This window comes from Falco rusticolus, chromosome 12 (genome assembly GCF_015220075.1).
Source record: "Falco rusticolus isolate bFalRus1 chromosome 12, bFalRus1.pri, whole genome shotgun sequence".
Classification (NCBI taxonomy): Eukaryota; Metazoa; Chordata; class Aves; order Falconiformes; family Falconidae; genus Falco; species Falco rusticolus.
In genome coordinates, this window is record NC_051198.1 from 21,135,695 (window position 1) to 21,148,853 (window position 13,159).

Sequence of the window (13,159 nt, forward strand, 5' to 3'; positions counted from 1 at the left end):
GTCTCAGTATAGTTTAAATTGTGTATCAAAATATTTGTTTGCCCCCAAGAGACTGGTGTTCTTTCATACTCAAAATACTTATCCCGCTGAGACTAATGCATTGCGTAAAGCAATCTGACACAATTTCCTGCCACTCCAGTTTAATAGAAGTTTTGTTGGAAACAAAGTGCATGCTAATGTGACTTCTGGTTTTTCTGCATGTTGTGTAGTTCAGTACTTATTTATTTGTCTTTATAGGCGAATCAATATTGGGTCCAGATTCCAGGCTGATATTCCTGAGCTGCAGGACAGATTGGTAATGGAGAGAGATGTGCACAAGGCTACTTTGGTTTGGAAACCGTGGCCAGAACTGGAGAACAAAGTCTTCCAACAAAGAGGTACAATACTTGCTGTTTTAGAAGTTCACATTGATTTCTCATGTGTATGCTGTACCAGATGTTCCAGAGAGTATTAATTACTGAGAATGCAGACCAAGAGACCAGAACTGCATGTTAAGGTTCACAGTAACAACATAATATAATGGCACTTAAAGGGAAGTCTGGGTGAACTGCTTTCTGGCAGCCAAGGGGGAAAGATCATTGCTGAGAGGTGTCTTTTTTGGGGGGACTGAACTTCCTGGTAAGGGCAGAGGTCACAGGTGAGAGGCAGCTGATGGCTTCTGGGCCTGTCCTGTGACCATAAGTGAGAGGAAATATGATGGGCTCAGTGGCTTCTGCCAGTCCTGAGAAAAGTTTATTTATTCCTGCTTCCCGCATGGTTCGTTTAGGCTTCTCTACCCTGGCTGGAGCCTTCTTGGCACAGCAACATCACTGGCCTGTGCAAACCGCTGCCCCACAGCAGTAGCCTGTCCCATCCCAAGGGTGTGCTCTGCAAATCCCGTCACATCCCCTTCTCAGTGAGTGATCCTAAAACCAGGAGGTGAGGTGCTGGGGAGAGAGAGTGTGAAAGCTGCTGCCCTGAGCTACATTATCGTTGAGTGGCGTTACAGAATCCTTGACTCTTGATGGTTGACTGACAGGCTACTGTATTAGCAGTAAAATGTTGACTTGTTTCTGACAGTGGAAGACCTTTTAAATATGAGCTGTTCCAGTGTGTTACCTGGTGGAGGAACTAACTCAGAATACGCTTTGCACTCTCTCTTTGAAGCAAAAGGAGATATTATGGTAAGATAAGAAGCTGAAAGGGGAGATACGATCCTCTTCTGCAGATAAATTAACATGCTTTATTAAATGGATTTAGATATGGTTATATAAAAATAAATTTCTGACTGATTTGCAGTGATGCTTTAAACATCCTGTAACATTTTTGGGGAATGACTTTTTCCCTTTCATTCTTTAATAAATTTAAATTTCAAAGCAGTGTCTCTCTGAAGGCTTACTGTATATTTCATATAGATAAGATTACTTAGTTTATAGCCTTGGGGCTTTGAATTCTCCTAGTGCTTGCTCCAGCCCTGATATTTCACAAGCTTTATGTTTGGTCACAGAGACCTTAGTCCTCTTCTAGCACTTACAAAAAACGTTTTTTGTAGCAGCATTCACATCTACTTATTTGTTCAGAACTGTAAGGTAATTGCACACAGTTCTCATATAAATAATGCATTTCAAATATTTGCATTGGTTTAGTGATGGAAATGTTATTAGCTAGGGCAAATGTCCATTTTGCCCAGTGTTAAGGAAAGACAAGGCCCTGCACAGATTCCTGGAAAGTCAATTTAAAACAAAATGCAGCAGAACACAGCACTGAAATGAATCTTACAGGATTGTCTAATACAGTGGGTTTTAGCTTGTGTCCCAGTTTCCTTAGGCTGTTAGCTGTATCTGAGAGGTCTGAGACAGGTGACTGAACTTACTGCCAGGACGTGACACTTGCTAAACAGAGGGGTCTGTATTGTCAGGGAAAAATTTCAGAGATCCACAAATCACCTGTCTCCCTGATGTAAAGGAGGATTAACACTTGCTGTCATTCCTCACAGATGTTGACCTAAACAGATATTCCAAAAGATTTCATGGTATAAATATTAATGCTGTCAAACCAACCATTAAATATTAGTATTAATTAACACCATCAAATCAAACACTATGAACATATTTGTATGTGGCAAGCAGAAGGGAGGGAAGAACTGGAAGTTGCTAAGTAATAGCTGCATTTGTGCTAATTAAGGCAGGACAGGTGTCCATTAGGCGCTGTTCTGTGAGGTACAGTGTTAATGTGCCTTGGAATAATTTGATGTGATTTTGTATGACAGAAAAGAAAAAAAAAAGAGAGAAAATTAATTCATATCCTTGTACCAAATAGTCTTCTAATTGCAGTTGTATGTAGCAGCTGACTGCATTTGCTAATTCTGGTTTTCCCTGCTTTTTAATTTAGGTTGCTCTTGAGAAGCTGCTGTTGAGAAAGCCAGTGAGATTGAAGTGTCATCCTTTAGCAAATTACCACTACGCTGGTAGGTTTCCTTGAGGTCTCTGTATTTTCTGGTATACGGAGTCTGAGGCTGGCGTCCCAGGCTAGAGAATAGGTTCATGCTGCACTCTCTGCTGTCTGCTGCAGGGATGACAGCATCTAATAGAGGGGTGATGTGGACAGTGCTGAGTGGTACCTGGAGCCTTTTGTTACAAGTTTGGCAGTTTTTTACCTGACTGATGATGTACAGAAACTTTGCATCCATGTTGCTACATAGGGCCTACAGATTTAAAACTGCCTTGAGTAATTTTTTTTCCTCTTTCAAGCTAAAAATTAATTTGTTAATTTCCTTTGAAAACTGCTGCTGTTTGTAGATTATAATTTACTAGCAGTTAGGTCTTCATTTTCTGGTATGTAAATATCTACTGTCATGCCTTCCTTTTGAGGTGATGGTGCATGATAAATGAATATGATAATTGTGAGCGTCCTTCCAAAGAAGCAGTGCTGTAACTCTCACTCATGTCTTAGTACTGGATTCAGAGCCTCTCTTTGTGTGGATCTAGCCTAAAAGAAACGCTTCTGGGATGGTGACTTCTGTAACAAACACAGCAGGAGCTGCATTTTGGTGATGAAGCAGAAGTGACCTGTGAAATACACAATGCAGTGTTCAGCTCCTGGACTTGTGTTATGTCATCTAAGCATAGCTGGCAAATGTCTCTCCTCTGCAGCCCTCCACGTTAGTGCTTAGTGCTTTGTAGTGGCTAACAGCTACTTGGACACACAGAACAGGGTTTTACCTAAGTGATTTAAGACTTCATCTCTAGTTTAGGCACAATAGGTAAGCCAAGAATCTCCCAGTGGTCAGTCAGTCACAATGTTGAGGGTCATATACTCATTTCCAGTTACAGCTGTTGTACAACGTAAGTATAGAAACAAGCTACTGCCTGGCTGTAGCAGCTTAGTGGAAAGACTCCCAACTAACAAGGACTCTTTTGTCACCCAACACCTTAACCCCTTGGCCTGAGAACAAGAACAGAAACATGTTTGATGGCAGTTGATAATAAGTGTGAACATATGTGAAAATCAGGTTTGGAGTCTTGTCTGGGGGAGATGCCTAGTGCCTTTAACAGCTCTGTTGCAGTCCAAAGGATGGACGTGGGGGTGGATGGAGAAGGAGGATATCACCCAGGAACTTTGACTAGGGTCTCTTGTCTGATGACACCAAATCATACGTGTGAACGGCAGCTCCCAGGGCATGAGAGCAGGAAGATGAGGAGATATCCCAGCAGCCTCATCCTGAATAAGCGATCTAACTAGCAGAGCAGATAAGAAAATTCTGCCTGTGTGGCAGAGGAGGAGGAACAGACTTTACTGAAGTAACTTCACAGTAGTTTTGGAAAGTGTTTTATTATGATGTGGAGAGGAGCCAGGAGAGACTGTTTCATGCTTCCTTTCCTGTTTAAGAAATAGGGATATGTTGTTGTTCACAGGTCTCAGTGCTAGATAACGAGGATTAGTGTCATCTCACGTGAAAGATTAAACAGAACAATCTCACCAGTCTGGATTTTAAGTACCATAAAATAACAAGACAAAGCATTACTTACTAATGCTTTTGAATGCAACGTGATTGCAACTTTTATTGACAGCCAAACTCTAGCACCATGCAGCAGCTCTTGAATAATAGTTATTTGTGGTTGATAATCAGCTACTCAAGGTATATGGAAGTTTCTTACAAACTGGTGCATGAATAGCTTAATATAACTTCAAGTAGCATTTGTTTGGGTTAACTCTTTGGGCTTTCTGCTCCCTATTCAGGAATCAGCTTTCAGGCACTGTCCTGTTGAAAGGCGGAATAGATCGAATGGCACTGCCTCATGAGAATTAGCTGATACCACAAACAATACATAGCCAAACTCATTCTTAGCATTGCCCTCAAACGAGGGTACAAGTGAAGGGTACAAGGGCTTCTGAGGGAGGCAGGTTGTAAACTTGAGGCTTTTCTGTTGCGTGCCAGGAGAGCTGGGCATGCTGACCCCCAGGGCTGGTTGGAAGAACACCCTAATGTCTCTGCCCTAATACTTTGCCATCGGTATCTGTCGGGATGGTGTTTTCAGGAAGAGAGGGGGAACAGTGTATCTAATACAAGAGGAGCGCTGATGTAAATGCTTGAGTTGTTTTCATTTGAACAGTGGGATTTCTCAGGTCTGAATTTGAATTGCAGGAGAAATGGTCTCTGAAATAATGTTCAGGCAGTCCAGAAACTTCTTGTACATGCTGTGATAGGGTGTGGATCAGACCCAGCATATGCTCTGTGTAATGAATTTGAGCCACCTCTCAGGGGGCTCCCTGGGTGTAGATGTAGTCCCCTTGAAACCCACAGGTCAGGCCCCAGAGACCCCAAATCTGAAGGTATTTATTGTCAGTTAATCAGTGTAATAACAATATGGCAGGTAAAACAAAATGTAGAATAAAAATCTAAACATAAAGACCAGCTTTAAAATTTTATCTGTGTTCCAAAGTCCAAAATTCTTTCCTGCTGCATTGCAGATCTCTCTCTATACATGTTCTCTATATCTCCCTCAAGCTAACAAGAGCAAAAGTGGTTTCCCAGCAACCAGAGTTAAAAACAGCTTTCTTCTGTTTCTTTTCCTACACAGGATTTATTCTATTAATTAGGTTACTTCCAATTAACCCGCATAATCTTATAAGGGTCTCTGCTAATACCACAGCTATTGGGGAAACTATGTAAGGCCTGAATCCTCTGTTAGGTGTACAATAAAACTAGTTCATAGAATTGATTCTATTTTTTGGGTTGGATGGTGGGGGTTTTTTGGGTTTTATGTTTGGGTTTTCAGAAGGGCAGGGTAGAGGCAGGAGAGCATGACTAGAGAGGTTTGCCAAAAACAAAAATTTTGTTGGTGTTGTCATGCTTTTTGAAGTTACATTTTGGCATAGTAGAGGAGGCCCCTGGACTGAATCAGTGCCTTTACCCCTGCCCAAAGGGAGGGTGAATGCAAATGACTGGCAAGTGGTGTAAGAAGGGAATGACACTGGTTCAGGGTGGGAAAGATTCAAGGCCTGACATACTGATCTTCAGGTAATAACAGAATAAATAAACTTGTGGCTTGAAGCTAGTGCCTTTCTCTGATGCTTAGAGATTTAATGTAAATCTCTGTGGAAATAACTAATGCATGCTTATATCCAGTACTGGAATAGCCTGCAGAAAAGGTAATTTTGTAGTTTTCCGCATATGAAGGTGAGATACCTGCTCTAAGCTTGTGAGCCTGGGAGTCAACACTGAGAAGAAAAACATATACAGCTAATAAAAAAAAAAAATCTATATACTTTTTATAGACATAAGTAACCTGTAGAGTTCAATACCATGCATGGTGCCAAGGCCAAGTTAATTGAATTTGGTGCAGAGGCAAGCATTTCTATGGAGAATAGTAACATTGACATGAATATTAGGGATTTCTTTTGATAAAAGTTTTAGATGAATCAGAAACTCTCAGACAGACTGAAGTAGAATCTTCTTAAAGTGTAAGTCATTTCAAAGGCATCCACTTTACGACTTCTTGCATATCCTTCCTTTAATATATGTAATGCTGCCACTCTTACAAACAGGGTGCTGCTTTGATGCAGTAGCGTAATCCTGTGTTTCTTCTCTTTGACTTATACTGAGGAAGCATAAATTCATTTCAATTTAAATGTTGATTTCATCTTTTCATGGGCAGTTAGGCTGGTGAAGCAAACACAGAATAATGATATTTGAAAGTTTTATGTACAGTTTCCATTAAATGATCAGAAAGCTCTTTGTGCATATTGCACATTGCTACAATCTCTGTCTACTTGTGATCTTTATCACAGAGGATTTAAGTGTTTTACCTCAAGTTGTACAAGTGGAGAGCTGCAAAAGGACCCTGTAAGAGTTATTGTCTGGAAAACAAAATGATAGATGAACTTCTGCGTAGTTCAGTGTAAAGCAGCATATATAGGAATAAGCAACGCAAGCTTTACATATTGAGTTCTGTGGTGATACTTCTCAGTTAGAATGAGACTTTGAGATTATAATGCTAGTTCTGTGAAAGCACGAGCTCTATATTTTACAACAGCTAAAAATCCAAACAATTCAAATGTAAGAGATAGAGAACATGGTGATGCCGCTGTGCCAGTCTGTGGGTTGCTTATATGTTGACTGTTACATATCTTCCTGGTCCCTTTGTCCCTGCAGGAATGTTTTAGTACTGGAAAAGGTTCAGAGAGGAACAGCAGTAGTGACCAAAGGTGTGGGAGTGGCAGAAGAGACATGCGTTCCTGAATAGTATGGAGCTGATGGTTGAGGTTGGGTTTACTTTCTCTTGAAGAATGGAAGGTCATCCAGGGAAGCTACTGGGAGTCAGGAAACAGAAAAGGAGGTGGCTCTTCATGTGGAGGGTCTACTGATCTGTGAAACTTCTTGGCAAGGGATTTTTTTTGGGTGTGAGAAGTTTAATTGGTTGAAAGGAAGAGTGGGTCAGCACTTACCAGGATAATTACTAAATAAGGAGATTGCAACAGACTCAGGAAATCCCCTGTGCCGAAAGTGATCAGAGGTTAGGAAGAATTAGGGAGAGGCATTGTAATTGCTTCCCCTGATCTTACTGTTCCCTAGGCAACTGCCTGTGACTGCTGCTGGAGATCAAATGCTGCTTAGATGGTCTTGAGGTCTGAGTCAGTACAGACATACTTATATTTGGGTAGCAGCAATCACTAGCATGTGCTTGAGGTTGCCCAGTTTTTGTTTCAGATACTACATCAACATAAAGATAGTGGGGTTCAATCGTTTATAATGAATTCACTCTTCCTTTTTTTTAAGGATCTGACAAATGGACACATCAAGAAAGGAGGCTGTTCAAAGAGGCACTGTCCACCTACAGCAAAGATTTCATATTTGTACAGAAAATGGTAAGGCTATTTCTGTTCTGTCAATTGTTTTTTTCCATTTGCTGAATTCTGTTCCCTTTCATCTTCCTTCCAGTGCCAGACCAGCTTATTGCAGGCATAGAGCCGGCAGTAGTTACGAGAACACTAATAGGAGTGGTATATTCATTCCATTTGATTGTTTCTATGTGTGCAGCTGCAGCACCAGTAAAAAACAGTTAAAATTAAATTAAATCTGTTCATCTTGTTATTACATGTAAAAGTTTTCAGATCTGGAATCACAAGTCGTGGCATTTTATGTGTAAGAGAAGTATGGTGCTCCACTATCATCTTGGTGTTCTCTAGCCGTTTGTTAAAAGGTGCTTGAGTCACTGGCACTGAACCTTGCCCCAGAAAGGGTTGATGCCTGTTAAAAAAGGAAGAATGTGTTTGGGCTTAATTTTAGTGTTCTGCCACAAAGCGGAAGAGACAAGTTGTACTCATCTTGGGGCAGAGTAGGTTACTTGTTAACTCATGCTGAAAAACATTGGCATTTTTGGGGAACCATGTCTTAATTTCTAGATTTCTTGATGGTATTGTACACTTGAGCTACAAAAGTATATTCTCAGTCATTTTCTGGCTAGAGAATCCCAGAGAAATGTACTGAATTATTCAACACAGATTTGACTGAAAAACAGTAATGGAATTGTTCTACAGGAGTATTCCTGTTCTAGTCAAACTGTCTGGATTTTTTTGTTTTTTTTTTTTTTTTCTCTATTTGAATTTTTGAGAAATAAAGCTTGTCTCTTGGAATATGTTAAAATTGTGTTGAATGAAAGCAAAACATTGAGACTGGATTATTTCTGCAATTACTTAAATACAGGTTAAGTCTAAGACAGTTGCACAGTGTGTGGAATACTACTATACCTGGAAGAAAATCTTGCGTTTGGGACGGAAACACAGGACACGTTTAGAGAAAAAGAGAGAAGAATGCCTGGTAAGTCTAAAATACTATGAAAAGGTTTAACACTTGATAATTTTTGTATTTATCCTGTTACAAGGAGAAGGTTGAACACAGATCTCTTCCAACTTAAATTACACTGTAATTCTAAATTCTGTTCTGTATGAGCATTCTGTAACCTCAGCTACACCAAGGTATTGTGTTCCTGGACTGTAATGGCATAAAATTGTTTTGACTAGTGCATTATCTAACTCTAGTTCAGCAATTATGGGCTTTTGCTACTGATGAATCAGGTAAACCACTGGACATTATGCCTGCGCCTGTGTGCGCACCTGAAAGCTGCTCTCATATTCTAGTACAAATACCATTTACACAAACTGGCAATGCAATTCTTTGTGTTCAAGGTATGTATTGCTGGTAGTCAGAGTAGTTTTAAGAGATGTGGGGTTTTATTTTTAAATAAGTAATTTAATTTGAGAATATAGCATACATTGCCATTCTAACAGCTGGGGAAGAGTATTGTACTTTGGTATCTGTAGATTCTTGGAACCACAGCTCTGTAGTAGAGATGGTGGGTGTTTTGAGCATTGCAGTGAAGCTGCATGAGCTATAGCATGACTGTTAAGGGGTGGTGGTTCCAGCAAGACCAGAAGTTCATTCAGGATGGGGAAAAAATACTGAAACCCGGACACAGACTTGACTAAGCAATATGCTGTTCCAGTACTGTCTGTGTCTTACTATCCAGTACTGTCTGTCTTTGACCATATTTTATAGTATTTCTTAAATGCACTGTCTATTTCAGACAAGTGGAGAAGAGGAAGTGTTAGAGGAAGATGAGGAGACTGAAGAAGACAGAAAAGATGAAAGGGAAATGCAGAAGTCTCCTGACCCACCAGCTATCCCTCTTGTTGGACCTATAGATCTGCCTGCACTTCAGAGTCTTTCACTTTCTTCATCTTCCTTCATCTGTGAAATGCCAAACTGTGGTGCCGTACGTGTGTGTGGTATATTTAATAGTAGGGGGATTGTGTACTAGGGAATTGTGATTTTGGAAATTCCTGGTCAGTAATACCTCCTGAATATCTGTGGACAAATCATTTTGCCTGCTCTTAATTCCCACCTCACAACATATAGGCAATATGCTGATCTGTACGTAAAATTGAATCCCGAGATGTAGAAATACTATATGGTAACAGGTCTGACTACCTTTTTGTCATACAACTGTAGTAATAGCTCACCACTTTGTTTTATTATGACTAAGTTTCTTTAACTCTAGTGGGATATAGCTGAGAGCAAGCAGCATTTAAACAAGCAGATTATATTAGACGTGTACAGTTGTTCTGTTGTAATATGCATTCAGCATACTTCTTTCTGAAGTTCCTGTTCCAGTGCAGTATTTCTTGGTTTTTATTTTTTCTTTCTTCCCTCCACCCTACTCCCTGTCAGGTGTTCAGTTCCCGACAAGCACTGAATGGCCATGCTCGCATTCATGGAGGTACTAATCAGGTGACAAAACCACGATGCACCATCCCAGGCACTAAGCAGAAATCTGGTACGCAGAGCGGATACTGCTCCATCAAGAGTTCACCTGCCCACAGCACAACAAGTGGTGAGACTGACCCAACAACAATTTTTCCTTGCAAGGAGTGTGGCAAGTAAGTGAATATGACTGTATGCAGTACTGCATCACATTTGCCTATTTATATTCCAGATGAATAGTGTTGTGACAAACTCTTTATGTTTGTTCTGATGGTGTCAAAGAACAGTTTCCCCTTGGATAATGTGTCCTCTTACCAAAACCTTCAGAGACTTGGTTCCATGATGTTTTTGATTCTTCCCCTGCAGTATTTACTCCAATTTTCCTGAAGCCATTTACTTGCTGGAATTTCTACATCTGACAGTCCAGCTTTCTCCTTCATCACAGATTTGCATGTGACAGTGGGCAACTTTCTCTGTGTTTCTGTGCTTGAGCTTGCCCATCTTAATATGGGATTCTTTTCCCCTGTTGTGCTTAGTTTCACAACAATATCCTGCACAGGGAGAATTAGGTTGCACATAGATACTGAAGCAACTGTGGGAGCTACAAAGTACTTCTGACAGAGTCAGAGTAGGCCATTTTGATACTGTCAGGATGCATAAATCTGGTAGTCTGTCCCTGAAATTCTCACCATGGCATCGCAGACTTCACTGACTTCTATTTCAGGACAAGGAAGCAAATGTACTGATAAGTTGTTGAGTCTCTTTTGGCTCACTTCATCAAAAGCAATGCATTTTTAGCTGATTTTTTTTTTCCTTTAAAATTTAGGGTATTTTTCAAAATCAAAAGCCGCAATGCTCATATGAAGACTCACAGACAACACGAAGAACAGCAAAGGCAGAAGGCTCAGAAAGCTGCTGTGGCTGCAGAAATGGCAGCCACCATCACAAGAACTACTGGGCCTGTTGGGTGTAGTTTGATTCCTCTGGATCACATGAGTTTGGTTAAACACGTTGGAAATGTCGGTGACATTGATGATGATGTTGTTCAGGAGCTGGGTGATGTCATGGAAGAGAATGAAGTCATGGATGCTGACCTTCTATTGGATGATGAAGATGCAGATCTACTGCAGGATGATGCTGAGTTGTAAATAAAGTTGTTTGATAAAGACAGCTACTGAGCACACCCTGAATGGATCATTCAGGAAACCTGGACTGCTCCTTTGCTCCCCATTGATTGTAAACTACCTGTTGAAAATGAAATTCTTTTATCCAGGTCTAGGAAAAAAAAGAAATCTGCTTTTTTCCCTTTTTTTTTATTAATTTGTGTTTTGGGGGAAAAATAAATAATTGGTACAAATATTCTTACAAGGTGTTTTTATCTGAGCTCATTTTGCTGATAACTTCCAAGGCCACTAATTACAGAAGTTCACAGTTCTGCTATCACTTCCCTCCAGATGGTCCCGGTAAGATCTTTAGTCCTTAACTCTTCCAAGTTTCATTTTACCCCAATTACAAGAATTATCTTCATACACTTTCGATAAAAGTGTATATTTTTTTTTGTGCCTATACTGGATCACTTCCAGCATTTTCTAGAGACTAAATGTCATCTCTGCTAAGGAAATTATTACATTCTTTGTCTTTGTGCTGTCATTTTAAGGGAGGTGGAGGAGAAAAATATATCTGATTTTACTGTGAAATACTACAGACGATACAGCCACTCTTGTAATTATCACAGTACTTTTTCGGTTCCGTCTTGCCTTAGTGCATACATCTTAGGCTATTCATAAAAGCGTTGGTTACGCTGTACGTCTTAGAGCTTCCATTTTAGCAAGGTTTTGATCTGCTGAATTTAAAGTGACCTGATTCAAGGATTGAGGAAAGATGATCATACTGTGGTTCACGTCATCTGATGGGAACACTGAATCAGGAGCACCACCCTGGTAATCAGATTGCACTGGAAATATATTTTGCTGTGACAATGAATCACACTTTTGAATAGCCATCTCGGAGGTTTTAGAAGACTGCATGCTCAAGCAGTGCAGCCTCTTGCTCTCTCACCAGGCAAATACAGGGAGACATTCTTGCCCATGGAACGGAGACTGATGGAGTACATTCCTTCAGCGCAAGTTAGTTATTACTTGTAGGCATGAAATGTAACTCTTGTGCCATTTTCAGTCCTCCTCATTACATCAAACTCAAATGTTGTTTACTTAGTAAAACATAGTCCAAAGGTGATTTGACATGGCTGCTTGATTACAGTTTCTCCTCCCTTAAGTTCACATCTACATGCTGCGTGTCTAACACCATTTATATAAATTTAGATTTGGTTCTCTAAGTAAATAGCATCTCAGAAGAATTGTACCTTGTAGAATTAAAGAATTCAGAAAGAACCGGAGTTAGGTTGAATGGACCTTTAATTACAGAACGTGAATACTGATTTTAGAGCTTTCACAGGTAGCAGCACTGATTTTCTTGTGAATTTTGCACAGTAGAAGAGTATTGCTGACTTTATGAAGTATTTTATAAGATCGATTTCAGATCTTCCAGATTTAAGAGTTGTTTGGGGTTTTTATGGGTTGGGTTTGGTTTTATTGGTGGGTTGTTGGGTGGTTTTTTTGCCACGTTCCTAACATCTTAAGCAGAATCTGAGAGATGGTGGGTCTTATTTTCTACTATCTTTCTTCCTTGTATAACTATGCAAAATGAGGGTAAATCACAGTCCTTCTGGATAAGGAGTATCGGACCACACAAGTTCAAAACCAGTGGGACTCATTGGCGGAGAGGTGCCTTCTCTGTCACAGCCAAACGTCCTGAGGTTTCTACTTTAAAGTTGAATGTTCTGATGCTGAAGAACAACCCTTCAGGAGAAATCACTTCTCAGTTTCTGGTTGGTGAAGTTCCTGTGTACATGGTTGGTTTTAGTGTTCTGGGGGGTTGTTCTAGAGGATTTTTTTAGTTGGTTTTGACCAGCGGGTGGAATTTTGCTCCCTCTGCTGCATGAGGGATGATGTTCTTAATTAGCGTACTTGGAAGATTTAGGAGATCAGGCAGCCAGCCTCCTTTTCTTCTCCAAACTGCCAGTCAGCATGCTCCCCAGCAGTTCCTGTCCATGCTGTGACATGTTACTTGTACAGGGGTCATGCAACCCAGGTTCAGCAGACTGGGTGCTCAGCTGTATGCTGCCAAACGGATCCACTGATAATAAATCTTACAGACTGTGCAAGTCGTAGTGTTTTGCAAAGTTGAGGCTTTTGAGAGCTGTAACTTGTGCTGGCTTTTAGAAAAAGCCTGGCAGAGTCTACTCTTTCTTTTCCAAACTTGTATCATTTTGAATTTTTAAGGATCTTTCTGAGAAAGGCTGCTTCACTGGAAAATGGTTACATGTTTTCAGATTCCTCTATTAATGGGAAAAAATTG

General features: G+C 40.3%; 1 protein-coding gene across 10 annotated transcripts in view; it reads left to right on the plus strand.

The window, feature by feature from the left end:
• The window catches only part of TRERF1 (transcriptional regulating factor 1), a 100,775-nt gene extending 89,672 nt beyond the window's left edge, over positions 1-11,103 (plus strand). For all 10 annotated transcript variants that reach the window (XM_037405720.1, XM_037405723.1, XM_037405721.1 and 7 more), the window contains 8 exons: positions 238-377; positions 1,060-1,163; positions 2,371-2,446; positions 7,259-7,347; positions 8,186-8,299; positions 9,066-9,254; positions 9,710-9,918; positions 10,569-11,103. In XM_037405720.1, the coding sequence (XP_037261617.1) occupies positions 238-377; positions 1,060-1,163; positions 2,371-2,446; positions 7,259-7,347; positions 8,186-8,299; positions 9,066-9,254; positions 9,710-9,918; positions 10,569-10,890 (1,243 nt within the window). In that variant the 3' untranslated portion in view covers positions 10,891-11,103. The remainder of the gene's footprint in view (positions 1-237; positions 378-1,059; positions 1,164-2,370; positions 2,447-7,258; positions 7,348-8,185; positions 8,300-9,065; positions 9,255-9,709; positions 9,919-10,568) is intronic.
• Positions 11,104-13,159: the final 2,056 nt, after the last annotated feature.